We start from the raw sequence: 25,696 nt of genomic DNA on the forward strand, positions 1-25,696 counted from the left end.
AGGACAGTGGGCCTCTGGGGCCAGTCAACTGAAGAAAATCCTACCAGGCTTAGAAGGGTGTGTTTGTATGTGAGACGTTAAAGACAATGAGGATGGCAAATCCAAGAGGTGTTTACTGTAATGAATGTTCAAGGAGGGTGGGGTTCCCCCAATCTGATCCTCTGAGGCTCTGGGTGACTCACTCTTCCTTGGGCTCAGGGGGTGGGGCTGATATTTCTTCCCGGCGTTGGCCTTGCTCCCCCTGGCCCTTGGCATCCTCAGTGTCTCCAGCCACTAGAGCCACATTCCTCAGATAGTAAGTGTTGAAGCAGTTGGTCTGGTCATCTCCAGGACTCAGGTTACAGCAGAAAGCAGAGTCTCGCCAGAAGTTACGTCGGGGGCCACACAGGTCCTCAATGAAGGCTGATTTCTGATGAAGGAGAAAAGTAAAGCAGAGATGATGGGGAAGGAGGTGTTGGATGGAGGTCAAGCATCAATACTTGGGTGTTCAAAGTCCCCTTGCTCTCGGCTTGTCTCCCTGGATCCCTTCCTGGGGCCAGAGAGGGTGCAAGGCTGCCTTGCACACCTAGATTCCTTGTGACAGACATATGTGCACATCTGGAAATGCCTAACGCTTGGGGCCCAGAGAAGGCATAATAAGAACTTAGAGGTAGGGAGCAGATCAGGTCAGAATGAAGACTTCTGGGGGGTGCCTAGGTGGCTCAGTGGGTTAAGCGTCCAACTTCAGCTCAGGTCATGATCTCACGGTTCGTGAGTTCGAGTCCCACGTCAGGCTCTGGGCTGATAGCTCAGAGCCTGGAGCCTGCTTCAGATTCTGTGTCTCCCTCACTCTCTGCCCCTCCCCTGCTCATTCTCTCTCTCTCTCTCAACCATAAATGAACATTAAAAAAAAAAAAAAAGAATGAAGACTTCTGGAACGAAGAAAAAATCTTCCCCACTAGTCCTCTATTTCTGTGGGCGGGGGGTGTGAGGTACTAAAGAGAAGGGGTGGCCTGCAGAGCTAGCCCTCTGTCTCCCCTCCCCTGCTTTCCTTTGGAGACTATGACCCCCCTGCTGCCCTCACTCACCTCCTCCTCAGCACAGCAGGCCTGTTCTGGAAATGGCAGGTCACAGCAGTGGGCAGTCATGTTCCGGATTAGCCCAGGAATCTGTTTACTATGTTGGTGGGAAAGAGGCAAGGGTCAGGGTCTTTATGCATCCCTAGGCACCAAAATGGTGCTTGGAGACCATGGTTTTGCTCTTACCAAGAATGCCCCCAGAGGATGCCCCAGAAGGAAGGTTTGGGGGAAGGGAAGAGAGGGAAGAACCGGGCAAGACTCACTGCTTGGTGAGAACTCTTCCGTTTCCACAGAGATGGCCCATGAGGTTGGGGGTAACTCGGCTGAGGTCAAGGGTCAAGATGTCTCGGTCATAGTTGGGGTAGGGAGCCCGACGGGCAAAGCACTCATCACGGGCAGGGCTAGGAGGATAGTGGCAACACGAGTGGTGGTGGGTCTTTACAGACTGTTCCCGATAACAGTATCCATCAAGGGCATCCTCCCACTGTGGGCCAGAGAGAGGGAAGTCAGAAGTCTGGACACTCGGCCCCTTCTCTTCTGACCCTCTACTGCCCTACACTATGAGATGAGGGACTCCCGGCCACAGGTGCCGAAAGGGAAGGACAAAGAACCAGAGGGCATGGATGTATGGTGTTGGGAAGGAGGAAGGGATGGAAGCACAAATGAGGCTTGGCACGGGCCACGGGAGATGAGCTGGAGTGGTAGACGAGGGGGTCAGGTGAGGCCAGAGCTGGACGGATGGATGGCACATGGGTGCATGTGTGGGATCGCGGGTGGACGAGGCCAGGAGTGCAGGATGAAGGCTTAGGATGAACAGACGCAGATGACGAAGACAGTGGATGGATGGACACTTGCAAGCAGACGAACGGGCAGACGAGCTCACAGTGGGGAGGTACACGGATGGATGGACCGGCAGGATCAGAGGTCGGAGATGGGTGGGCTGGCAGACAGGCTCTTGGGGGGCTGGGACGCCCACTTACAGCCTTCCACATACAGGTGTGGTTGTTCCCCTGCCGGCAGCAGCGCTGGAACTCCCCCTCTAGCCGGATCAATGCCTGCAGCTGTCTTTGGATGGGGTCAGTAGCTGGGAGGTTGCGTGGCACAGAACGGAAGCGTCTTAGGTGGCAGATGTTCTTGATGTTGTCCAGAGTGGGTACCCCAGGGGGGAAAGGCATCTCGGGGCCCGAGGAAATACCAGGCTGGTGGCTGGGGCAGGCCCGGAGCTGGTAGTGCGGCCGGGGAGCTGCCTCCTGGAAGCAGGAGAATCGAGCCTCCCCCTGCCGGTTGCAGCACCAGTGGGGTCGGGTCTTGACCGAGAACTCGGCCTCACAGAATCGGATCATTGCGTTCTCCCACTAGAGCAAGAGGGATGGATCAGCCCAGCAGCCCATTGTCCACATTCCTGTCCTCCTCCCAGGCTCCAGAAAAGGACCCTGGGCAGGTAGATAAGAAAGAAGCAGAGGCTGTTCTCTGCCCTTCCAGCACACTAAGGAGGCCCATGGTAGGGCCAACAAAAGGGACCTGGGGTTCCTACGTGCCAAGGCCGAGGCCTCTAGTCCTTCACACACACACACATACACACACACTGTCTGGAGGTTAAAGGACAAGTCCCAGCACCAAGAGCCCAACACCTACCACAAGTTTTGCACAGTCCAAGCGGTGTGCACGGCTGTGACAGCGGCAGCAGCGGGAATATCCAGTCTCCACTAAATTGAGGGTCTCACCCTGGCGAGTAAGGTGGGAGTAGCCAGAATGTGGTAGGTTCCAAGGGCCGTACATCACATGCTGGCGAGTAGGAAGGCAGATCTGGTCCAGATTGTCTGGAGAAGGTCGCCCAGGGGGGAAGCCGTCCAGCCGGTGGCCCCAGCCCCCTGGGGACCGGCCCTGTTGGCAGTGCAGGGCTGGATTCCAAGACTCAGGCTCTGGGGGGCTATGTTCCATGAAAGGCTTTTCTAGAATGGGGAAAACAGGGAAGGAGAATGAGTAGAGGAATAGAGAAAGTCTGGATGAGCTGGGAGGACTGAAAGAACTTGGGGTTGAGGAGAAAGGGTTGGCAGGATACAGGGGGAAAGAGACAGACATAAACTTGTGGCTTTTACCTTCAGAATGGCTGATGGAAAGGGAAGAGAAGTGGGGCATGAAAGGTGTCACTCTTACAGTCCCCACAAGTCAGACCTGCTCCCCTGTGCTGCCTCCCAAGCTTCAGGCTTCCCACCCCAGGGCCCTGAGCACTAAATCAGGGGCACAGACAGACTAGAGCTGTCACTCACCCTCTCTCTGCTTAGATGGGAAGGTCATTTCCTCCTGATGTGGGAAAGATGGGTCTACTAGGGTGGAAGCAGATGTGTAAACAGAAGCCATGTTGGGATGGACTAGAAGAGGGGGACGTGGCCAGTTGCCACTCATAAAGAGGAAGTCAGTACAGACACAAGAGAAAACAAAATGCGCCTTTTATGCCACTTAATCTCATAACTTTATAAAAGAGGTCTTGTTTCCCCATTTTCCCAGATGAGGAAACTAAGGCTTGGGGAGATAACTTACCCAAGGTTATACAGCGAGTGAGTGGCAGAGTCCCCAAAGCCCACGCGCATCAGTGGGGAGGGTGAAGAGGAGAGGGAGTCACTTACTTTCCTTCTGTTCAACAGGGGCCTGGTGAGGGGGCAGCTCTTCTTGGAGGGGGATGGCTTCCTGAGGGAGAGGGGACTCCACTGCAAGACAGGAGTGAGGGCACAAAGAAGCAAGGGTCAGACTGATGGCAGCACGGATTGTAGTGGCAGGGGGAGGAGGGGGATGGGCAAGCACTCACCTTTCTTTCCCATGGGGAGTTGGGGAGGGGGCAGCTCCTCCTCTTGGGCAGGGTTGGCTTCATGAGCGGGAGGGGGCTGTACTACAGAAGGAGGAGTGTGTGAGTGACACCCTCCCCCCCCTTGTAACCAGAGCGAGGAATAGGCAGGGCCTCCTCACCCCTCCCCATCTGAAGAACGGGAAGTAAGCCCAACCAGTAACCTGGGGGGGGGGGTGGGGGGGGGGAGTGGGTAACTGAGAAGGGTGCATGGTGGACTTACCTTCACTCTGTCCCTCAAAGTGAAAGCCAGGCTGAGGGGTGTCAGGGTGATCCATGGGGAGGGCTCGGGTCTGGGGTGGGGAGGGGGGTGCTGCATAGCCAACTAGAGGTAAGAGGGGAGATAGAGTGGACAGTTTCTCCTTCCCTCCCCCCTCCCCCAATCCTATGCTGCTCACCCAAACTCTCACCTTCTTGAATGTGATAGGTGAGGGGTTCTGGCCCCAGCTCCCTCTGCCCTTGAGCCTTGAAGTCTGAAAGAAGAGGGGGGAGTCAGGGTGGATCTGAGGAGCCCTTTCTTGGCCCCAAGCGCAAGATGCAGGGACAGTAGACATCAAGGGTGTAGGCCAGATGACCAAGACACCAGAAGCCTTTCCGTACTGCTCCTGTCCCATGTCCCCTAATCAATCCACACACCCCCTCCCCAAACCCACCTAGGTGTGACTGATTGGGTTCTGAGAAAGCCATGATATTCTGACAGCCTCACCTCCACCAGGCTCAAAGCCTTGGGTTTCCTGAGTCCAGGCTTGAAGGGAATGTGACCTGGGGCTGGGGTGGGAGGAATGGGGTGGTGGAAACCCTAATCTGTCAGTGTCTCTTCCTCAGGGCTCCTAAGTTCTCCTCCTCTCAGCCTCTCAGCTCTGATGCTTCTCTAGTTTTCTACAGGAGCAAGTCCCAACTTTGAACTAGTTGGGGTCTCATCTGTTTACCTCCTCTAGGCCCTTTAAACATCTGTGGGCCTTCTCATAAGAAGCCCACACTGAAGTTTAAGTGCCTCTCCTTCAGCTGGTCCCAGATCCTCCTTAGCTTAGGTTTCAGTTTAGGACCTGGGGACTGGGATGATTCAAAACCCCTGAGGCAAACTGCCCCACAGCTGCAGAGAAAGGTATCGCCTATAGCTGATGTGCAGTCACCAAAGACTAGCACCTGGGAGGAACAGACGGGCCTTCCAGATACAGACCAGATCTGTGTCACTCAACAGTTTCCCTTGCTAGCACTTTGTCCAGCATCCAGCAGATTATGTGTGTGCTAGATAGAGTGTGTCTGGTCCCCTGTGGACGGACACCCTCTCCACTCCTCTCCTAACCAGGCAGGGAAGCAGTCCAGGCTCTCTGGGTCAGCAAATCAGTTTTGAGTAGCCAGGGGGCCCCATTCTTTCTCTCTCCCCTGCCTGACAGGCCCCATATATACATCTTACTGAGGCAGATCCCCTCACTCTGGGAGTCTAGCCACCCACTGAATTGTCCATTTTATTCCAGTTTTATGTCTTCCGGCAGCAAGCTCTAGGAAACTCTCCCTCTGTGCACCTGCTCCCCTCCCTGGTTAAAGCCTCGGCTCCAGTACCCAGGCCCACCTTGGACCAAGGCCAAGTGGACAATCACCCTTCTGGTGATGAGCCATTCAGAGGATGGCTGGACCCAGGCACCAGGCCCACACTGGCCAGGGCCTCTGCCCAATGCTGCCTCCAACCCCAACTCACCTCCCTCAGAGGAGGCTACAGAAGCAACAGCCAGACAGGCCAAGACCAAGGCTGCTCTGTGCATGGTCCCCATCCTGGGGCAAGGACTGGTCAGTGGCACCCAGGAGGTGGGTCGTCTCGGGTAGATCTGGATCTGAAGGGCTGGGCTGCTGGGAGCCTGCTTCTCCGGTTGCTGTTACCGCTGTTGTGAACCTTGGGGCTGGCTCCTTCTCCTTTTATTCAGCTATCTGGGGATCACTCCCTCCCTCCTATTTCCTGCCATGACTCAGTCCCGGCTGCTCCTCCTCTGGCCTGGCAGCCACTCCTCCCAAATTCACCCTGAAGCCTTCTGAGAGGACTGAGGAGAACTGGGGTGAGGGGAGGAGAGCATTCTTATGATCCCCAGAGAAATGGATTCTGAGACTCATGTAGTAAGAGATGTTGAGACCTGCCTTTTCGGTTCAAGTCCTCTGTCTGCATGCTGCCTACTATGGAGCAGTACACCTGCTGAACTGGGCTGGGGAAACCGGGCACTAAGGAATCCTGGGTAGGGGACAGAACAGCTACCCCAGGAGCGCCCCTCCCAGGGGGAGGCCAGGGTCGCCCTCTTTCTGCTTCCCCAGCACCCCAGGATGAAAGAGATGGAGACAGGGTCAAACTCCCTTTTATGCCTACTCAGGAATCAGAGATGAAGACACATACCCGGAAGCTTCAAGTTTATTCTTTATTGCTTCACTCCTCTCACATCCAAACAGCTACAGCTTCCCCCAGATCAAGTCTCTTTCCAGGAGAGCAAGCTCATGCCTCCACACTTGTTCTGAGGGGCCTGGGGCCTCCGGATTCTGGCGGTCAGTTCGGGCTCTTCCACCTGAAGGGAGGCTGGCAGCTCCCGCGAGTCTCTGCCGCAACTGTATACGAAAGCTCAGAACACTCGCTCAGCGTTTGGGACCCTGGTGTTCTGGAGCTCCAGCAGCCTCTGCACGGCCTCAGTCAAGTCCCGCTCTCCAAGCTGGCAGTTGTCTCGAGTCCGAATGTTCACTGTTCTCTTACTCTGCTCTTTCTGGCCAACCACTGCAGGAAGAGGGCAGGTTTGAGACCGTCAGGGCACATTTTTCTACATGGGATATACAAAAATTCAAGAGACCTAAATCTTTAGGAAGGGTGAGAGCAGAGGCCAGATAAGGTACAGGAAAAGGGTATATTTAGCTGCCTCTTGCTTTCCAGTTTCCTGATCATCCTGACGGATAAGGAAATGCTCCAGACATTCTCCACATGCCTTATCACTTCCAGTCCCGAGCCTAGGGGTCGGAGACAGTAGGGTCAGCCACAGAAAAAGACAAACAGACCAAGAAGCAGACCCAGAGAGAAACTCTGTGTGTGTGGGCATTAGAGAGAGGGGAGGGTGGCAGGGGTATAAGAAACACATGCAAGCCCCTGGGGTCATGGGGTAACTTGCTCATGGCAAGTGGGAGTGTAAAATGAGAGGATCAAGTAATCTGGCAGTTTCTGCTCCTTATCATCCCTCAGGGCTAATTCCAACTAGGTCTACAATAAACAAAGCTAACTAATTAACGCCTGATTAATCCTTCCTGTCCCTTTCTCTCTGATGCTCCTTTGGTTAATTAACCTAACAGACACCAACAGCTAGGATGGAGGTCAGAAGAAAACTGTTTTCTTGAAACCATAAAACTCCTAGAAGAAAACATAGAGGTAATAATATCTTGGCATCAGCCTAAGCAACTTTATTCTGGGTATGTCTCCCCAGGCAAGGGAAACAAAAGCAAAAATAAACTACTGGGACCACATCAAACTAAAAGCTTTTGCATAGCAAAGGAAACTATCAACACAATGAAAAGGTAACCTACTGAACTGAAGAATATATCTGCAAATGATAAGCCACCTGGGTGGCTCAGCTGGTTGGGCATCTGATTCTTGATTTTGGCTCAGGTCATGATCTCATGGTTTGTGGGTTCGAGCCCCGCATCAGGCTCTATGCTGGCAGTGTGGAGCCTGCTTGGGATTCTCTCTCTCTCTCTCTCTCTCTCTCTCTCTCACTCTCTCTCTCTGCCCCTCCCCTGCTTTCTCTCCCTCTCAAAATAAATACTCCCCCCAAATATACAAAGAACTCATACAACTCCACTCCAAAAAACCCCAAATCATCATATTTGAAAATGTGCAGAGGGCCTAAATGGACATTTTCCAAAGAAGACATATATGGCCAACAGGTACATAAAAAGATGCTTCACAACACTAAACATCAGGGAAATGCAAATCAAAACCACAATGAGAAATCTTTTCACACCAGGAAGAATGGTTAGCACCAAAAAGACAAGAAATAACAAGTGTTGGCAAGGATGTGGACAAAAAGGGACCCTCACGCACTGTTGGTGGGAATGTAAGCTGATGCAGCCAGCATAGAAAACAATATGGAGGGTCCTCAATAAAGATTAAAAATAGAAATAACATAATGATCTAGTAATTCCAATGCATGGTATTTACCCCCCCAAAAGAAAACATTAATTCAAAAAGATTTATGCACCCCTATGTTTACTGCAGCATTATTTACAGTAGCCAAGACATGGAAGCAACCCAAGTGTCCACTGACAGATACATGGATAAATACACAGGGTGTACACACACACACACACACACACACACACACACACACACACACGTACACTGGAATATTACTCAGCCTGAAAAAGAGTGAGATTTTGTATGTGTGACGACATGGGTCGACCCAGAAGGTACTACGCTAAGTGAAGTCAGTCAGAGAAAGACAAATATCATGATTTCACTTTTTTAAAAAAGTAATCTCTATACCCAACATGGGGCTTGAACTCATGACCCTGAGATCAAGAGTCACATGCTTTACCAAATGAGCCAGCCAGGTGCCCCATATATATGGAATCTAAAAAACAAAAGAAATGAACACACACATGCACATCCCCAAAAGAAACAATCTCATAAATACAGAGAACAAAAAAGTGGTGGCTGCTAGGGTGGACAGGTTGGGGGGATGGAAGGCACAGTCGAAGGGGACTAGAGGTACAACCTTGCAATTATAAAACAAGTAAGTCATAGGGATGAAAAGTACAGCATAGAGAATATAGTCAATAATATTCTAATAACATTGTATGGTGACAGATGGTAGCTACATTTATTGTGATGAGCACTGAGTAATGTATAGAAGTGACACATTGTGTGTCAACTGTACTTCAATTAAGACAAATTTTTAATTTAATTAAAAAAATAAAGAATATTAAAGTTGCTATGTATATAATCAGGAGTGACAAAATATACAAAAATTTAAGAATAAAACGTGAGTCTGAAAAGAAATGCTATCTTTGCATCAAAATACTCTGAACCTTGGGCAATTTCCCCAGGGTGAATGTAGTTCACATGATCTCAGTTCAGTCTTAAGGGGGAACTTTAGCAGAGATGTCTGAAAATACGGGCCCAACAGGTAAAATTCAAACACTTTGGCTAGCTAGCTACACAAAAACCCTAGCCTTACTCTTGAAGGTATTCACTTTCTAACATATGTTGCAATAACCCAAATCTCATCGAATGTTTTCTCACGTCTGTGATTTTGTACTTTTTTTGTTTTGTTGAGAATATTATTCTGCACTAGGTAAGAAAGTGCTTTTCATGCTTATGATGTGATCTTCTATGACTTGCACAAATTCAAAGAATAAATTAGTGGTAGAAAGAAAAGAAGAAATGGGAAGCCTGGGTGGCTCATCCAGTTAAGCATCTGACTTTGGCTCAGGTCATGATCTCATGGTTTGTGGGTTCGAGCCCCACATTGGGCTCTATGCTGACAGCTCAGAGCCTGAAGCCTGTTTTGGATTCTGTGTCTCCCTCTCTTTCTGCCCCTCCCCTGCTCATGCTCTGTCCCTCTCTCTCTCTCCTTCAGAAATAAACATTTAAAAAAATTTTTTAAAAAGAAAAAGAAAGTTCTTCTGAGGATGAGAACTGGTTGTCAGGGGGTGAAGGAACTGAGGGCCCAAACAGCTCAGGTGTTCTGAATCCTGGCTCCCTGAAAGTCTCGCTCAGGGACTGAGCCCTAGTTAACACAAATCCAATAGGAAAGAACAGTGTAGAAGGCTGGTGGGGGAGCATGGGGCTCGGAGGGCCTGTGCTGCTGGTCACTTACCAAACTGAAAATTGTAGTGGGCGAGCTGAGCCCGGCGGACTCTCCGGCTGAGCGTCAGCCCCGAGTCGGCATCCAGGTCGCAGACCAGCCCTGCAGCCTGCAGCCTCCGCTGCGCCTGGGGCAGGGGTTTGAGGACGGGAATTGAAGGCTCAGGGGCTAGAGTAGCCTGATACCAATCTTCCCCATGCTGTCTTCTGTCCTCTGCCTCAAGGCTCTCTGGTTCTTGTGGACAACCCCTCCTCATTCATCTCTGCACCGAGGCCCCTCCCCAGTCCCTCATAGTTTGTCTGCTTCCTACTGAAGCTGCACCTGCCACCAATTCCCGGACTCTGCCTGCTTTGCCTGCTCTAGCCCGGCTCTACCCAACCAGCTACTTGACTCTGTACTGTCCACACCCTTCCTCTAGAAAGGAAACATGCAGCTGACATTTACTTAAGCCCCTTTTGTACCAAGTGCTCCATTGTCAGCATTTAACATCTGTGAATTTGTTTAATTTTCACACACGAGGCAAGGAACTAGTGTCATTTCTCAGATGTGGAATATCCAGCATATATGTCAGCACCCATTCGAGCCCAGTCCTGTGGCTCCAAGTGCTATTCCCCTTCTACTGTGCTGTGTGACTTCTTCCTACCCACTGCTCAGCCCCGGACTCGCCGTAGTCCTGCGTTAGCCCCTGTGCATGCACCCCCAGTTTCTCCTCACCTCCCTGGCATATTCCTCTTGCTCAGTTCCCACAGGGATGACCACCACCTGGAACGGGGACAGCCACAGTGGCCTGGTTGAGAGAGAAGAGAGGAAGGCAAACTCTTTACTCTAGCTCGACTACAAATACGGCTGCAGAGAGCAGAGAAGAGTGAGTCTAAGGGCACCAGGATCTGGGGCATGTACCATCTGGTCTGAGGACCAGAACAGAAATCTGGGGCCAGAGTTCTCACCATTTTCCGCCACAGCTTTCCGCTAGCACTCCCAACATCCTTTCCACAGAACCTAGCACTGCTCGGTGAATGACGACTGGACGCTCTGGGGCCCCCGCCTGCCTTGGAGGGAAAAAGGAGGAGGGAATAGAGGAAGTGTCACAAGATATGCACACAAGATTACCTTCTGGTTTTTAAGCAATATTCAACTCTGGTGAAGGTGTAGAGGATTTGAGTTTCATGTTAGGGACAAAGATAGAAGGAGACGCTGTTCTCCACCTACTCCACTAGCAGCCAAGGGAAAAGGGGATGAGCACGGTTCTGTACCCCTTGTACTGGAGGTCAAATCTCAGGGGCAGCTGGAAGTCAAGTTGGATTGTCCCACACTGATGGGGCCGGCCCAGGGCATCGCGGAGGTGCACGTCAATCTGGAGGAGAGAGACGGAGGCCTAAAAGCAACCAGAAGCAGTACCCTCTACTGTCTGCACCACCCACCTTCCACCTGCCTACGTGCCAGGCTGTTCTGAGAGACTCCTCACCCAGCTCTGCTGTACTCTTACTTCACTCACTGGACACCCTAGCAGCAGCTCTTTCTACCTGATAATGATATTATGACCTTAGGGGACTTTGACACAAATGACCCACCCACACCCTGGCCTCTGAATTCCTTGAGTTCGTCATTTCCGGGATGTTCACCTGCACCCACCCTATGGATACAGCCTTCATCTTGTCATCGCCCAGAATGGCTACACCTCTGGAACAGTCCATCACACACCCTGCTCTGATTATTGTCTCTTGGTTTTCTGGCTCTGACAATTATTCCTACAAATGGCTCTTTAATTTCCAGGTTGCTTAATTCCTCTATTTCCTTCCCATTCACAGGCTCCATCCACCTTTTTTTCTTTCCCCATGCGGCTGGAACCACTTTCCCAGGTTCCCCTCTATCACTGTTCTTCTGTCACATCCCCATGGCAAATCCTCAACCTGGTGGCACTCCTGCCCCCCACCTCCTTGCCCCTGCAACAGAACTGCTCAGAGCTGCCCAGCATGTCCCATACCACAACAGATACATAAACGGGGATTGATGCCACCATGCAAATCCCTGTTCCGAACCTCAAGTGGACCCTGACTGCTGTCGGCAATCCCCTGCTGCCCTAATCAGTTTTGTGTCCTGTTCTCCTCAAGGACTTTCAAACTTTCTCCTCTCTCTTCCTATCTTCACTGCCCCCACTAACAACTCCCCTCTTCCCTACTCCCATCTCAGCAAATGATCCTGTTTCACATTTTATGGGGAAATCAGATAATGACATCATGAGATGAAAAGTGTCTCAACTTCCTGTCACCACACTTATAGACTTCCTTGCATATGCCTCCAGCCTTTCTTCCTGACTCCAGAACAATGGCAGAGGTGGTCTCTTGTGGGCTCTCAATCCCACCCCTCAAACCTCCCCAAGAACTTCCCTCCACTGAAACCCCTTCTACAACTTCAATTTTTCCCTGACTCAAACACGTTCTCTTTTATCAGAGCTAAACATTCTTGAATTTCTCTCTTCATCAAAATCTCTTTTGACTATCCAGGCCCCTCTTGCTACTCTCTTTGCTTTTTAAGAACCAAAATTCTCAAAAGAGTTATGTTCATTCATTTACCTCTGACTCCCACCCCAGCCTCTGTACCAGAAATGGTGCTTCAACATCTAACAGCCTTTTCATGGAATCCAGTAGACACTTTCCAGTCCTTTTTTCCCCCTGACTTGTTTTACTTCTTCCAACTTGCCCTGTTTACCCTGCCTCCACCTTCTGCCTGCACTGTTCCCACCTGGAACCCCTCTTTCCTTGGTCAACAATGACCTTTAAGGTTAGAAAGAGAATTCTGCAGGGGCACCTGGGGAGCTCAGTCTTTAAGCATCCAACTTCAGCTTGGGTCATCATCTCACAGTTGATGAGTTCGAGTCCTACATCGGGGGAGCCCGAGCCCCACTTCAGGGTAAACATGAGCCCTGGGTAAGCCCAGGGCTTCTCTCTCTTCCCCTCACGGGATTCTCCCTCCCTCTCTCTCTCTCTCTCTCTCTCTCGATCTTTGCCCCTCGTTCACTTACACCCTCTCTCTCTCAAAAAAAAAAAAAAAAAAAAAAAAAAGGTAAAGAAAGAGAATCCTGCAGGAAGCCTTTCCTGACCCTCCTGAATGAATGATATGCTCCCTTGGTACCTGCGAGCGCGGGTTCAGTGGCCCTGAAATGTCTATTTGCCTCCCACACGCCTCACAGGACCATAAGCTCCACGGGGCCAGGAAATATATTGCTCATCTTTCTATCCTATACAAGTTAAAAAATATTCCTTTGTGTCTATTAAATACCTAATAAAACAAAACAAAAAATGAATAAATACAACTCTTAGGAGGATCCCCAACTTACTTTAGGCCCATAAAAGGCACCATCTCCAGGGTTGAGTTCCCAGGGTTCTCCAAATTCTTCCAGGGCCCGTTGAAGGACCTTTAAAGGGAATGAGACGAGAGGAATGTATCATTTTAGACTTTATAAGCAACAGACCCCTCCAGTCCCCCAACAAATGACCTGCTTGGCATATGCCTCTATTGAGGACCCCAATTCCCATCTCCCCTCTTCTGCCAACAGAGAGTGGTTTATCTGCCTCCTCACCTGCTCAGCCTGGTCCCAAAGGCAAGGCTCGCCCAGGAAGCTAGATGGCCGGGTGGATAGAGCCAGGCGGAAGGAGAAGCCAAGGACAGTGTAGACAGAGCGGAGGAAATCAAGACAGCCTTGTATCTCTGTTTCAAGCTGGGGACAGAAAATAAGGGTGAGTGAGTTGTGTGCAACCTAGAGTTCTGGAGTGATGGGAGTTTTGGGGGAAACACAGGGCAAAAACATAGAGGAAAGCTGGGGCTATCATATAACTGACTTGTAGTATATAAAGAGGGAGACAGGGAGCAGGAGTGTTGGCAGTTCAAATGGAGAATGGAAGGCGGTTTAGAAATGCTTTGGTGGAGCTGGGGAAGGGCCACCTGATCCGGTGCACAGAAGATGTGAGCGTCATCCTGCTGGAAGCACCGCAGCCGGGTCAGTCCCCCCAGACTGCCAGAGGCCTCGGCCCGGTGCAGGGCCCCAAAGTCTGCCAGGCGCAGGGGCAGCTCTCTCCAGGATCTGGGCCGGTGAGCGAACATCAGGCTGAGATGGGGATGAGGAAGGGTCAGGGCCACAGGGAAAAGCAGCCCCCACAGACTGCATCTCTGCCCAGTGTGCTTGCTTACTTTCTCTGCGTCATCAGCACGCCCTCTCCCCAGCCTGGGCATGTCCTCCCCGCAAGTCCTGTCCATCCCACTCAGCACAGTTTGAGCCCTTCCTGGTTCAAAGTGCATTTCTCAGAACAATAGCAGCAGACTTCATTTACTGTGCCCCTATTGTGTGACAGGCACTGAGGTGAAAGAGGAACTTTGGACACCAACTCCAAACCCCTGATGTTATACAAGGAGACTAAGGCTCAGAGAGACACAATGGTTTTCCCAAATTCACAAGGTTATCTGGAGTGCAGATTTAAGACTCGAATCAGGTGTCCTAGTGCTCTGCCAAGGCGCTATTACTTCATATTCAGCAACCTGGTTGCCTACCCCCAGCCCTGGAAGGACCCAGGCCTCTTGGCTCCTAGCTCACCAGTGTGCAGGGCAGTTCATGGGCTTCAGGGCGAGTGTGTCTGCAGGATGGCTAGTAGCGTGGTCACTCAGGGAGCTGGAGAGCCTGTCAGAGTCTGGGGGCTGCAGGGCAAACATATCCTCCTGATAATGCTCCCAGTGTCCTGACACCTCCCAGAGCTTCGTAGAAAACAGTATGGGGGTTTTCACCTCAGAAAAACCACGGCGGGTGTACTCGGCCTGGAGAGGAGGGCACAGGATATGGAAGGCAGAGTGACTGGGGGAGGACGGCACAAATATGGAAGGCAGAGTGGGGGAGAGGCAGGTGTGTGATCCTCTGGGGACCTCAGGTCAGGCTGATCTCGGCTACAACCTATTAAGTACCGTGTTCCCTCTCTACGCTCCCCACTCTGTGGACCACACATTCCTAAGACCTTGTTAAAGGCCACCAGCACCTTATAATGTTTATGTTCGTGCTTCTAATCCCGCTCTTCTAACACTTGGCTTCTGGGTCCCGATTTCCTCTCTGGTCGTCCCTCCTCTGGACTGGAGGCCCCCTTACCCTGATGAAAGCCACCAGTGCATTATACACCCTTGTCCCTCGAGGCAGGAAGAAACAGCTCCCGGGGCTCAGTTCATGGAAGAAGAAGAGCTCCTGTGCCTGAGTCAGGAATGGCAATGTCACTTGGAGAGAGAAGCAAGTACTTTGGAACCCAGAAGAAATAACTGATGGAGCTGCTCAATCTGCTGGATTCAGAATCTGCTCCCAGCTTCACAATTGGGTTCCTTCACGCACCCTCTCCTTCTCCAATCTCTGTACCTTCCCAATGCGCCGGTGGTCCCGTAACTCCGCTTCCTCCCTCCCTTCTTCCCAGGCTCTCAACTCCTCCATTGTGGGGAAGGAGATCCCTGACACTCGCTGCAGTGGCTCTGGGGCACCTGAAGACCTCCACAGGGATGACGAGTTCTATGGGAAAACAGAGGGAGTCAAAGGGAAGATGAGGGACTGCGGGCACCCAAGCTCTCCTTCGCTGATGCGCGTCTGATTCTGAGCACACGACACGCACCACAAGTGTCCCGTCTCAGCACTCACTCCATTTTCCACTGCCTCCACCAGCGTGATACCCCTCAGAACCCCTGCCATGTTTACAGCCTTAGACACACTGGATGCTTAATTCCCACTTGTATCCTGTTCAAGCCTAACCTTATCCTGCCACCTCTTTTTCTCCCCATTCTCCCACCAGTACATTCTCTCTGTACTTAGAGCCCTCCTTCCCCACCTCTAATCAATGACTACTCATGGGAGTAACCTTCAGCTCTGGTCAAATGTCAGTTGTTGTTGTTCTTGTTTCTATCTACCTGCTTATCAATCTCCACTATGCCCTATTCCTGGCCACATGAAATTCAAATGCTTCTGCCTACTCTTTCCTCAAACAATTTAACAAGAAACAGCCAGCGTTTTATATCACTTTCACCTGTGTTAATTGACTTTGTCTCTGTGACATGGATTTATTGGTAGGACAGGAATTAACAACAGTCTTATTTTATAGATGGGGAAAATGGGTAAGGAGATTTACCCAAGGCCACATACTTTACCTATGGCAGAGCCAGGACTAAGCACGGATGAGAGGTTTTTAGTCCAGGGCTTTTGGCTGCACATTCCTGCCTCTCCCCTCGCTCCTTGCTCCCATTCCACCAAACAAATAACTCACCTGGCCCAGGCACAGGATTTTCATAAAAGTCATGCCTTAGAATACTCTCCCTGTACCTGCCCAGTGGGGTTCTACACACCCTCTCCACAGCAGCCTCCCCTATGTGACCCTGTCCAGACTGTTCTCACACTCCCTCTCCACCTCCCTAGCACTGAGGTCCAACTACGGATTGTGAATTGGCTTCTGAGCCCCGGCAGGATGTCCAGCAGCTGCCATCACACTGGGAGTTTGTGGAAGGCAGGAACTAAGAAATCTTCCTCCTACTGGATTCCTCCCTTAGCTATAAGAGGAGAGAAGGGGCTGAGAGAGCATCTTCCTACTCCCCTGCTCATCCCAGTGAAAGCAGGAGTCTTAACCTAACCTTGCCCTCACAACTGACCGTCAGCAGCTTCAGTCCTCCAATTTGTCCAGTATGCCGAAGGTGGGGGCCCCGGCAGAGGTCTACCAGCATGCCACACCTGGGGGAAAGGAGGGAACACTTAGTGGTCTCCAAATTCTTGAGCTTCCGGTGTTCTCCTGGCCTCTAGCAGACAGAAAAAAAATGTAAGAACTGTTCTACAGAGACAGCAAGAGCAATGGGAGATAAAAATAACTTCTTGTTCCCATTATTTTTCTGGAACAACAGACTACCTTCTACCTTCTTTCCCTCATCCCATTTCTGGCCTTCTTTTGTGTATACCTACCTCCCCGTTTCCCTCCATTTTGACAACGCTCACCCATATACTATTGCTGTTGGACCTGTCACTTTCTCCTCAATCAGGCGAAGCTTAAAGGGGTTATCCTGGAAGGGGAGAAGAGTGAGGATAAGTCTCTATTCCCATAAAGATGTTCTGGGAGAGGGGTGTCTGGGTGGCTCAGTCAGTCGAGTGTCCAACTTCAGCTCAGGTCATGATCTTGTGGTTCGAGAGTTTGAGCCCCACGTCAGGCTCTCTGCTGACAGCTCAGAGCCAGGAGCCTGCTTCAGATTCTGTGTCTCCCTCTCTCCGTCTGCCCCTCCCCTCTCTCTGCTTGTGCTCTGTCTCTCGCTCTCTCAAAAATAAATAAATATTAAAAAAATAAAAGTTAAAAAGAAAAAAAAGATGTCCTGGGAGACAATCACCCCTCCCCCATGCTTTTGGATCGTCCTCCTAAATGTGTGCACCCCCACCCCACCTTGAAGAGCTGGCGAAGCTGATCCTGGGAAGCCTCTAGCCTCCGGAAGGGTTGAGCAGCAGCTGTAAGTTCCTGGCAAATCCGCTCCAAAGCAGGCAGCTCTGAGCCCCGGACTGTCCTGGAAAGGTGAGAACTGGTTGGCGTTCATCCTTTAAGAAGCATCACCTGGGTGCCACACCTGTTGGCTAGGGGGTGAAACCCTGCTCTCCACAGACATCTAGAATTATTGGTAAAGGCAGACAAACTGACAGAAAACATAAATAGGAAATCAGGTATAAATTTTACAGTGGGAGCAAAAGCTCTATATGTTAAAGGTCGGATGCAGACAATATGGACAGACATAATTAAGGCAATAGTAATGAAGGATGAAGTAAAAAATAAAAGCCAAAGAATTCATAAAGACTAGAGAAGTTTCAATGAGAATTAGACAGAAAAGGAAAAGCATGGACTAGGGGAGAAATTGGCACCAATGTCACAGCAAAGGCCTGGAGAGGCCCTTCTCTAAACTTTCTCTTCCAAATTGAACATCCCTGACGCCCCAGAAGAGGATGCAGAAACCACCTGGGTGAAATGGTACAAACTCAGTATAAAATGAATTAGGTTTGAGAAGATAATGTAGAACATAGTGACTATAGTTGATAATTCTATACAGTATGAATGAAATTTGCTAAGAGTAAACCTTAAGCAATCACACACATGAAGTGAGGTGATGAATGTACTATTTAACTCAATCGTGGGAATCCTTTCACAATGAATATAAATATCAAATTATCAGCTTGTTCACTTTATTTTTTTATTTTTAAAAGTTTATTTAAGGAGCGCCTGGGTGGCTCAGTCAGTTATGCATCCAACTTCAGCTCAGGTCACGATCTTGAGGTCTGTGGGTTTGAGCCCTGCATCGGGCTCTGTGCTGAAAGCTTGGAACCTGGAACCTGTTTCAGATTCTGTCTCCCTCTCTCTCTGCCCCTCCTCCACTCATGCTCTGTCTCTGTCTCTCTCAAAAATAAACAAACATTAAAAAAAAAGTTTAAGTAATTCTCTACAACCAACATGGGGCTTGAATTCACGACCCTGAGATGAAGAGTCGCACGCTCTTCTGACTGAGCCAAGCGCCCCTCACGTTGTACACTTTTAATATATTACTTTGTCAATTAAATTCCAAAAACCTGACAAATGAAATAAAATATGGTTAAATATCTAAGAAACCACTCCAGAATCATTCTCCTCTTTGCTTGCACTACTCACCGTTCCTTTCCCAGGAAGAAATCATGGTAGAAGCCACATTCTGTACTTGGACCTCGGCAGAGGACAGCACCAAGGAGCTGTTCAGCTGCTGCTCCCAGGACATGGGTGCTGGAGTGCCAGAACACCTGGGTTCACAAGAAAGGAGTTCATAACCACCGCCTTTGTTTTTTTATTTTATTTTTTTTCATAACCTCCTTCTTTAACCCCTCACTCTCTGATACTCTTCTCAGAGAAGCTGGCGTGAAACCAGTATGGCTCTTCTAGAAATAACTATCACAAGATGGGGAATCTGACCTTGGAGGTGAATACTAACTAAACAGTAAAAAGGAGGAAAAACTGAAAACAAAAGGCTAGTAGAAACATGCGCAGACAGGGGTAACCCCCACTCCCACTCCTCAGTGCTTCCTGGTCCTACAGCATAGAAGCAGGGCCTAGGCTTCTTTTTCTGCTCCCATAACATCCCCTTTTAGGGCTTCAGAGTAAACTACCTTCTCAAGACCATAGTTCCTAAGGGCTCTATTTGATCTTTTAGTTCTATTTTTCTCTATTCCAGCAATCTAGTATGATGCAACCCCTCCTCTAGGATTTGGTCACCATTTATTTATTTGTTGTTTATTTATTTTGAGAGAGAGTGTGTGTGTGTGCTAGTAGGAAAGAGCAGAGAGAGAGACAGAGAATCCCAAGCAGGCTCCATGGTGTCCGTGCAGGGCTGGACACAGGGGTTAATCTCACAAACCAGGAGATCATGACCTGAACTGAAACCAAGACTTAGACGCTCAACCCACTGAGCCACCAAGGCGCCCCTTTGGTCACCATTTAGATGAAGATGATAAAACTCCATTTTTCTGGATCCTAGTAGATGAGGTCTATATTACCCAAGCTGACATGAAGAAGACAAAGTAGGGAGGAAGAATTGTGTGCTCAGTTGTAGAAGCCAAGTTAGAATTAAAAAATATATGCCATAGAGGTGCCTGGGTGGCTCAGTCAGTTAAGCATCCAACTTTGACTCAGATCATGATCTCACAGTCTGTGGGTTTGAGCCCCGAATCGGGCTATGTGCTGACAGCTCGGAGCCTGGAGCCTGCTTCAGATTCTGTGTCTCCCTCTCTTTCGAACCTCCCTCTCTCTCGAACCTCTGTCGCCCCTCCCCCGCTCACACCTCTGTCTCTGTCTCTCTCACAAGTAAACAAACATTTAAAAAAATTTATAAAAAAATATATGTTACAGATGACTTATGATGTATGTCTCTAGGGTTGAAGTGACAGAACTGGCATATTACCCTTCTATTTTCAGCTTTCCTTTTTACTAGTGCAAACGATGTTTACTTAATGGACCTATGTTGAAAATTTTCATCCTAAGTTTCTAGCTTATCCAGGGTTAGTCAAGACAAGCAGTCTGTGGTAGGTCTTCCTCCCAACTGCAAAGGGAGAAACTGAGGCAAAAGAAATACTAGAAATATGCCCACTTAAAAATCCCTTAGTTTAGTTGTCACTGTATTCCTGAAAAGGAAGAAACTTACTGCTTTGCCCTCTGCAGAACTGAATGTCAGAAATCTGAGGTCAGAATCTGTCTCCAAAGGCCGTTCCAGATCATAAAGTTCTCCATTCACTTGAGCAGCCACTGCAGTATCTGCCAATGTTGAACTTGGGAGTTGGGAGTGGGGGGGAAGTGAGGACAAAGAAAAAGACATGGTCACAGTCCACAGGGGAAGACAGGGACTAATCTCTCAATAGTTCTAAGCTTGCAAATGGGGAAAGGTGTCACCAGAGCAATAAAACCTATCATTTCTTTTCCCAGTGGATAATAAACAAAGGTTGGAGACTCTGAAACTAACCCAGATGAAAATGAATTCTCATGAAAAGGTGATCTTGATAGAGATGGAATAGATACCAGGCATAATTTTCATTCTCTGCTCGAGTCCAGCGAAATACAGAGAGAGAAGGATGATCCTGGTAGGTACAAAATGGGCTGGTACCTGATCTGCTGGGCTAGCTGGTAAGGGGTTGTGCTCCATGCCACAGCATCCACCCTCTGGCCTCCAGGAAGTGATATTTTAATAGTCTGGTGCTCCTTCTGTGCCACGCTTGCTAACTTCTTTACTTGAGCAGTCCATAGCTCCTCAAAAAGGCCAAGCCGCTCTGCCAACCACTGTGGAGGGGCTGGCACAGCTGCCTGGAGAGAAAGATGTTAGGAGGTAACTCAGGTCCCATCATTCCTTCCTGGGATTGAGGCTGGTAGGAGGTGAGGGTACCGAAGTGGCCTTAATCCTAAACCCAGGCCTTTAAGAGGGCTGGGTGATACAGGGCTCTAGACTAGGAGCCCTAGCCTCTCCTGGTGGTCGACTCTAGGGAAAAGATGGCTGTAACTAACGGCTTAGCGGGGCCGGATTCAGGGGCTCAAGGCAGGGGTTGGGAGCCTGCACTTTGGGCCTGGTCTGGGTCCGATGCGGTTCTTAACTTTTGGGTGGGTACCTCACGCACCGTGTGTAGCCGGCAGGTTTGCAAGCCCGGCAGCCGGAGCCGCCGCCACCTCTGACACAGGGCCATGTTCCTTCAAACCCGTACCTACATCCTTAAACAAATTATCCTCGACTCCTTCACCGGATTTCTCATAGGTTTCCGGCCCAATGACGCCCAAGCCCATTGGCTGCGGCAGCTGCCACTCTAATCCGAGACCACCTCCAGGAGCTCCGAAGTGGTCCGCCCCACACTGCTTGAGCGGTGGTGTGGGTGGTTCCGGCTGGCCGGAAGACCTAAACTGTTACACACATTCCCAATCCCGAAACTTGCTGTTTCAGCTAGGGGTAGCAAGAGCGTATTCTGCAGCGTGAAGGAAAGGGGAGTGAAAACTCATGAGAAATGAGAGTGGGAGAAAAACGGAGGGGAAAGGGTAGCTAGTCATTTCCTTTTAACCATAGGTTTTCTTTTATATCGTCTTTACTGGCAGGTAGAAAGCAGGGGGATAGACGTTGGAACCAAGTGTTAAATCCTGGACCTGCCATTCACAATATAATTTTAGGTGGATTACTCCGTTTCTTCTAAACTTCGACTTTCTCATATATAAAATAGCAATAGAGGCTCCTGGCTGGCTCAGTCAGTGGAGCGTGAGACTTTTGATCTTGGGGTTGTGAGTTGGAGCCCCCACTTTGGGCATAGAGATTACTTTAAAAATCTATGGACGCCTGGGTCGCTCAGTAGGTTAAGCGTCCAACTCTTGATTTCTGCTCAGGCCATGATCTCTTGGTTCCTTGGGGCTGATCGTAGCAGAGGGCTCTGCGCTGATTGGCATGGAGCCTGGTTGGGATTCTCTGTCTCCCTCTCTCTTTGCCCCTCTGTGGCTTGTGCTCTCCCTCTCCCTCTCTCTCAAAATAAACATTAAAAAAAATTTTTTTTAATCTTAAAAAAACAAAATGGGTATAATAATAGTAACACTCCCAATTGTCGAGGTTAGTTTCATGTAAATCATGAGTGGTACTCAGTAATGGGCTATAATAGCGACAAGCCGTTAGAATAAATAAATTTAATAGCTTTGGGGCTGGACCAAAGAATCTACAGAGGGCACTTCTTGCAATTTCTAAATAGTCATATTGCTTAAGAGGGACCTTAGCGACCTCTTAATTTTACAGATGAAAGAATTTAAGGTCAGAGAAAATAAATGACTTAAGGTCAAACAGTAAGTGCTGATACTAGATTTTGAATCCAAGTTTTTTTTTTTTTTTAACGTTTATTTATTTTTGAGACAGAGAGAGACAGAGCATGAATGGGGGAGGGTCAGAGAAAGGGAAACACAGAATCCGAAACAGGCTCCAGGCTCTGAGCTGTCATCACAGAGCCCGACGCGGGGCTCAAACTCACAGACCGTGAGATCATGACCTGAGCCAAAGTCGGCCACTTAACCGACTGAGCCACCCAGGTGCCCCTTGAATCCAAGTTTTACACTCTTCTACCACACCATGCTATCTCTGACAATAGAATTTACTTCCAGTATACTCCATCACTTCAGAAAGAGGCACCTGACCCTAGAATCTTAGCTTTCTGTTTCCTACGCAAGACCTTGCCTCTCACTCCCATCCTAGCTCTCCACTTCCTTTAATCTCTTCTTACTCCCTGTGATATCTAGGACAGAGGACTGGGTATATTTGGTTTATTTTATACAGTAAAAATTGAAACACGGTCACATTTGTGGTAAAGTATGAGGGGAAATGGACTTAGGAGCAGCTGTAAGGTTCTCAGTAACTCCCCTTCGTCCCCTCACCTGGGGGTGGGGATGATTAGATGGTTCTCAATTTTCCAATGGTGATGGAATCAAGAGTTGTGGAGGAAGAGCTGTCAGAGAAAGCTGTTAAATCTAGGTTTCCAGAGGCCAGAGGTTCTTTCTGGGGAAGGCAGCAGTTGATTTGAGTCACAGGCATCACTCTGGATCTTGGCTCCCTCTCCTGGTATGTTAAGACACCCTGAAATAAAAAAAGAAACAGACAAGACTGTGGAACAGGAAAATTACTTGTGTGTGGGAGGGGTGGTGTGGAGGGCTGGGAAAAGGCAGAGAGGATTTTAAAATGGCGTTCAAAAAGTGTGACAAGCAGAACTTTCCCCATGGCTTTGCACCAAAAGGGATGGGAATGTTACATTGCAGGTAACAAAATGGTAGGTGCTCAGTATTGAATTAAGAATGTATCAATCACTGTATTGACTTAAAACTCCAAAGGATAAATTTACTGACACATACATTCTTTGATCATTGTACCTTGTCCTCTTTTGTCAGATACTAGAGGGATGGTAGAATAAGTAGGCTACACTGTTACTGCAGCTTCCAGCACTCATCCCTCAAACATGCACTGACTTACTGTATGCAATGCGGTGAACTGAGGGCTCATGGGATACCCATCAATCAACGACTACATCATCACCTGTGTAACTTGTGTTGCAGTGGAGGAAGGAAGGAATGTCAGGAGTTATTACATTTTTCTCCTTGTAGCAAACAAGCCAGCCAGCTAGCAAGGAATAGCAAGCTAGTTAAGACCAATGCATTAATCATCTGTTCTTTTACAATTTCTGGTCTGTGACCACCATGTCTCAGCCTCGGGGAATTTTAACCCACTAGTCTGCCTGGGAAACATCTATCTCTAAAACTTCTCTTAACTTCCACCCAGAATATCACCAAACACCCACTATGTGCCAAGTGTAATGCCTTCACTATCATTTAATTCCAAGAACCCTGACAAGTAATAGCTCTTTTCATGCTCTCTTTAAAACACAGAAAACCCTCAGAGAAGTCAAGCCTCAGTCAATCCGAATCCAAAGCCTGTGTTATGCCATGCCGTGCTTCCTTTCAGTGACCAGAACAGTCCTAATGCATTATGTTTGATAGCAGAGTTCCCGTTTTCTCTCCAGGGTACATCACTTGGAGAGCCAAAGAGGCCTTTAATATAGAGTGGAGAAAAGGGTCTAATAAAAAGCGAAGAAAAGACCCGTCTTACCAGATTTTCTCTGACCAAAGAAGAAATAAATGTTTAGATTTCACAGAAGTCCAGGGAAAAGGCAATCCTCAGTAATGGGTATCCTAGACCATTAATCACATTTTGGGAAATTCTCAGCTTTATTCCACTTTTAGAACATCACCAGTTAGCTAAAGCTTTTGTTGAAGAGGTGTTGTATTTATATTCCTAAACTACATATATGTAAGAATGCTCTCCATTGAAGGTAAAGTACATTTCCACTTGTCACCAGGATCAACACATACCTCCAAATTTATCCCAGCTCTTCACAAAATTTCTCTGTACCCAAGAAGTAGAAAAGATACCGGAGGTAAAAAAGCAAAATTTACGAGGGTAAAATATATAAAGGTTTGTCATTGTCACCAAATGTTTTTGAGGCCCAGAGAACCAGCCAAGTGGCTAAAAGTAGGTGGTGTGGGGAGATTATATTTACTTAAAACAAACACATAAAAAACACCCCAAATCCTTAGTGATGAAGATGCAGGGTGGGGCCAAGGTTTTACTTTAAGATGCCAGAAAAAAGGAGATAAAGTCCTGCCACATTTGCTGATAAATAAAAAGAGGGAAACTTCCTACCAGGGCCTGGGGATGAGTTGTTTTCGGGAAAAAAAGGCCTTCAGCTCACCTAGAATCTCTGATTTCCCTTCCCCAAGACAACTCTTGAGTCTGTAAAAGAGAAACAAAGACAGAGCCATCTCCAAGCCCCCTTCCCCTTTAAGTGACCCTGAGATGTGAGGTAAGGCCAAGGGAAAAAACGTAGCAGTCTCCCAAACACAGGAGCCGGCACAGGGATGTGTCAGCTTAGGTTGATGTTGGAAGTAAAAAACAAAGGTCAAGAGCAAAGTACTCTCAAAGAAGGTCCTAGGTACAGCTCTAGAAGGCAATGTACAACCAAGCCCACTGCCCAATAATCAAGATCTCAAATTAATCCTTTACTGATCTCTACTGCCCTCGGCGATGGTTGGCTGTTTAGCAGACACGGGATCTTATGTGTTGTTTCATACAAGTGGAAAGGATTTCTAGCCATGGGGAGGAAGAAACAGGGAACTGGATGGGGCCATCTCCTCTCTATCCATTCCAACTGAAATACCACAAGGAAAATGTACAAAGTTTCAAGTTCTCTTATCTTCTCTTTCCCACAAATTATGTGGCAAGAATAAAGGAGACATAATGGGGATGAGGAAGTAAAGTTGCTATGAATCCAACAGATCCAGGGCAGATGGGTTTAGCCAGCACACTTTTGAGTCAAACAAAACCCTGCAGCCTGTATTTGTTTTTTTTTTGTTTTTTTTTTTCTTTTGGCACTGCTCACTAGCCCCTCCACCCATGTCTGTATTTTCAACTTTTGACTCTTGCTACAGTGAGAACAAAGGGTAAGGGCAGAAGAAAAAAAAATGATGGTGCCATTAGGTAACTACAGTAGCAATTCCTAAGTAGACCTCAGCGTTATGCCCTTTTCCTCAGACTTAACTAAGCATCAAATGCGCTCTTCCCCAGCAGTTACAAGCAATTTGGCAGTTTTACACTGCACTTGCTCCTTTCCTTCAAAGCACGCGCTTCTCCTTACTTCTATGAGGGTGGGGGGAAGAAGGGAGAAGAGGATGTTTACTTAAGAGCTATCTCACTTGCGTGAACCTCTTGTAGCTTTGTCTATGCAGTCTCAGTGAGTTATTACTCAGCAATTGTGAACAGCAGCTGACTGGACATGTCCATAGTTACTCATAAACAAGTATGAGAAACGCCCCAATACCCCAAAACCCATTTGGATGATGTTTGTGTTACTGCCTACATACATGAGTGGG

The 25,696-nt window shown here is 48.7% G+C and overlaps 2 protein-coding genes across 9 annotated transcripts; both read right to left on the reverse strand.

Annotated features, from left to right (window-relative positions):
* Positions 1-95: 95 nt before the first annotated feature.
* On the reverse strand, positions 96-5,810 carry ECM1 (extracellular matrix protein 1). 5 transcript variants are annotated; one of them, XM_047847950.1, is made up of 11 exons: positions 5,600-5,810; positions 4,311-4,373; positions 4,124-4,213; positions 3,865-3,945; positions 3,686-3,766; positions 3,329-3,385; positions 2,694-3,010; positions 2,039-2,413; positions 1,322-1,542; positions 1,068-1,155; positions 96-409 (listed from the first exon to the last, which is right to left on the reverse strand). In XM_047847950.1, the coding sequence occupies exons 1-11, from the start codon at positions 5,670-5,672 to the stop codon at positions 179-181; spliced, it is 1,677 nt and encodes a 558-aa protein (XP_047703906.1). In that variant the 5' UTR covers positions 5,673-5,810; the 3' UTR covers positions 96-178. The 5 variants fall into 5 exon arrangements, with proteins under 5 accessions (XP_047703906.1, XP_047703905.1, XP_047703903.1 ...); XM_047847949.1 differs by having other exon boundaries at positions 3,329-3,382; positions 4,124-4,225; XM_047847947.1 differs by having other exon boundaries at positions 4,124-4,225.
* Positions 5,811-6,288: 478 nt separating this feature from the next.
* On the reverse strand, positions 6,289-21,030 carry TARS2 (threonyl-tRNA synthetase 2, mitochondrial). Of its 4 annotated transcripts, XM_047847946.1 has the most exons (19): positions 20,881-21,030; positions 20,376-20,572; positions 19,920-20,043; positions 18,401-18,525; positions 17,156-17,273; positions 16,720-16,784; positions 16,383-16,461; positions 15,112-15,258; positions 14,854-14,952; positions 14,502-14,531; positions 14,314-14,414; positions 13,668-13,830; positions 13,306-13,443; positions 13,063-13,140; positions 10,979-11,079; positions 10,673-10,774; positions 10,440-10,512; positions 9,738-9,852; positions 6,289-6,649 (listed from the first exon to the last, which is right to left on the reverse strand). In XM_047847946.1, exons 1-19 carry the CDS (start codon positions 20,944-20,946, stop codon positions 6,501-6,503), a joined length of 2,070 nt encoding a protein of 689 aa, XP_047703902.1. In that variant the 5' UTR covers positions 20,947-21,030; the 3' UTR covers positions 6,289-6,500. The 4 variants fall into 4 exon arrangements, 3 of the variants coding, with proteins under 3 accessions (XP_047703902.1, XP_047703900.1, XP_047703901.1); XM_047847944.1 differs by having other exon boundaries at positions 14,314-14,531; XM_047847945.1 differs by lacking the exon at positions 16,720-16,784 and having other exon boundaries at positions 14,314-14,531; positions 14,854-14,975.
* Positions 21,031-25,696: the final 4,666 nt, after the last annotated feature.

Source organism: Prionailurus viverrinus, unplaced genomic scaffold, assembly GCF_022837055.1.
Source record: "Prionailurus viverrinus isolate Anna unplaced genomic scaffold, UM_Priviv_1.0 scaffold_50, whole genome shotgun sequence".
NCBI classification, from domain to species: domain Eukaryota; kingdom Metazoa; phylum Chordata; class Mammalia; order Carnivora; family Felidae; genus Prionailurus; species Prionailurus viverrinus.

What these genes read in the sequence shown, in the direction of transcription:
- ECM1 (XM_047847947.1), bottom strand. Translation starts at nt 5,672, where the DNA reads ATGGGGACCATGCACAGAGCAGCCTTGGTCTTGGCCTGTCTGGCTGTT. An exon ending in TGTAGCCTCCTCTGAGGGAG is followed by an intron (nt 4,374 to 5,599) that starts GTGAGTTGGGGT and finishes CTCTTCTTTCAG; the next exon opens with ACTTCAAGGCTCAAGGGCAG. An exon ending in ACACCTGTATGTGGAAGGCT is followed by an intron (nt 1,543 to 2,038) that starts GTAAGTGGGCGT and finishes TCTGGCCCACAG; the next exon opens with TGGGAGGATGCCCTTGATGG.
- TARS2 (XM_047847944.1), bottom strand. Translation starts at nt 20,946, where the DNA reads ATGGCCCTGTGTCAGAGGTGGCGGCGGCTCCGGCTGCCGGGCTTGCAA. An exon ending in CACTGGTGGCTTTCATCAGG is followed by an intron (nt 14,532 to 14,853) that starts GTAAGGGGGCCT and finishes CCTCCTCTCCAG; the next exon opens with GCCGAGTACACCCGCCGTGG. An exon ending in GAAAGCTGTGGCGGAAAATG is followed by an intron (nt 10,513 to 10,672) that starts GTGAGAACTCTG and finishes TCTCTCAACCAG; the next exon opens with GCCACTGTGGCTGTCCCCGT.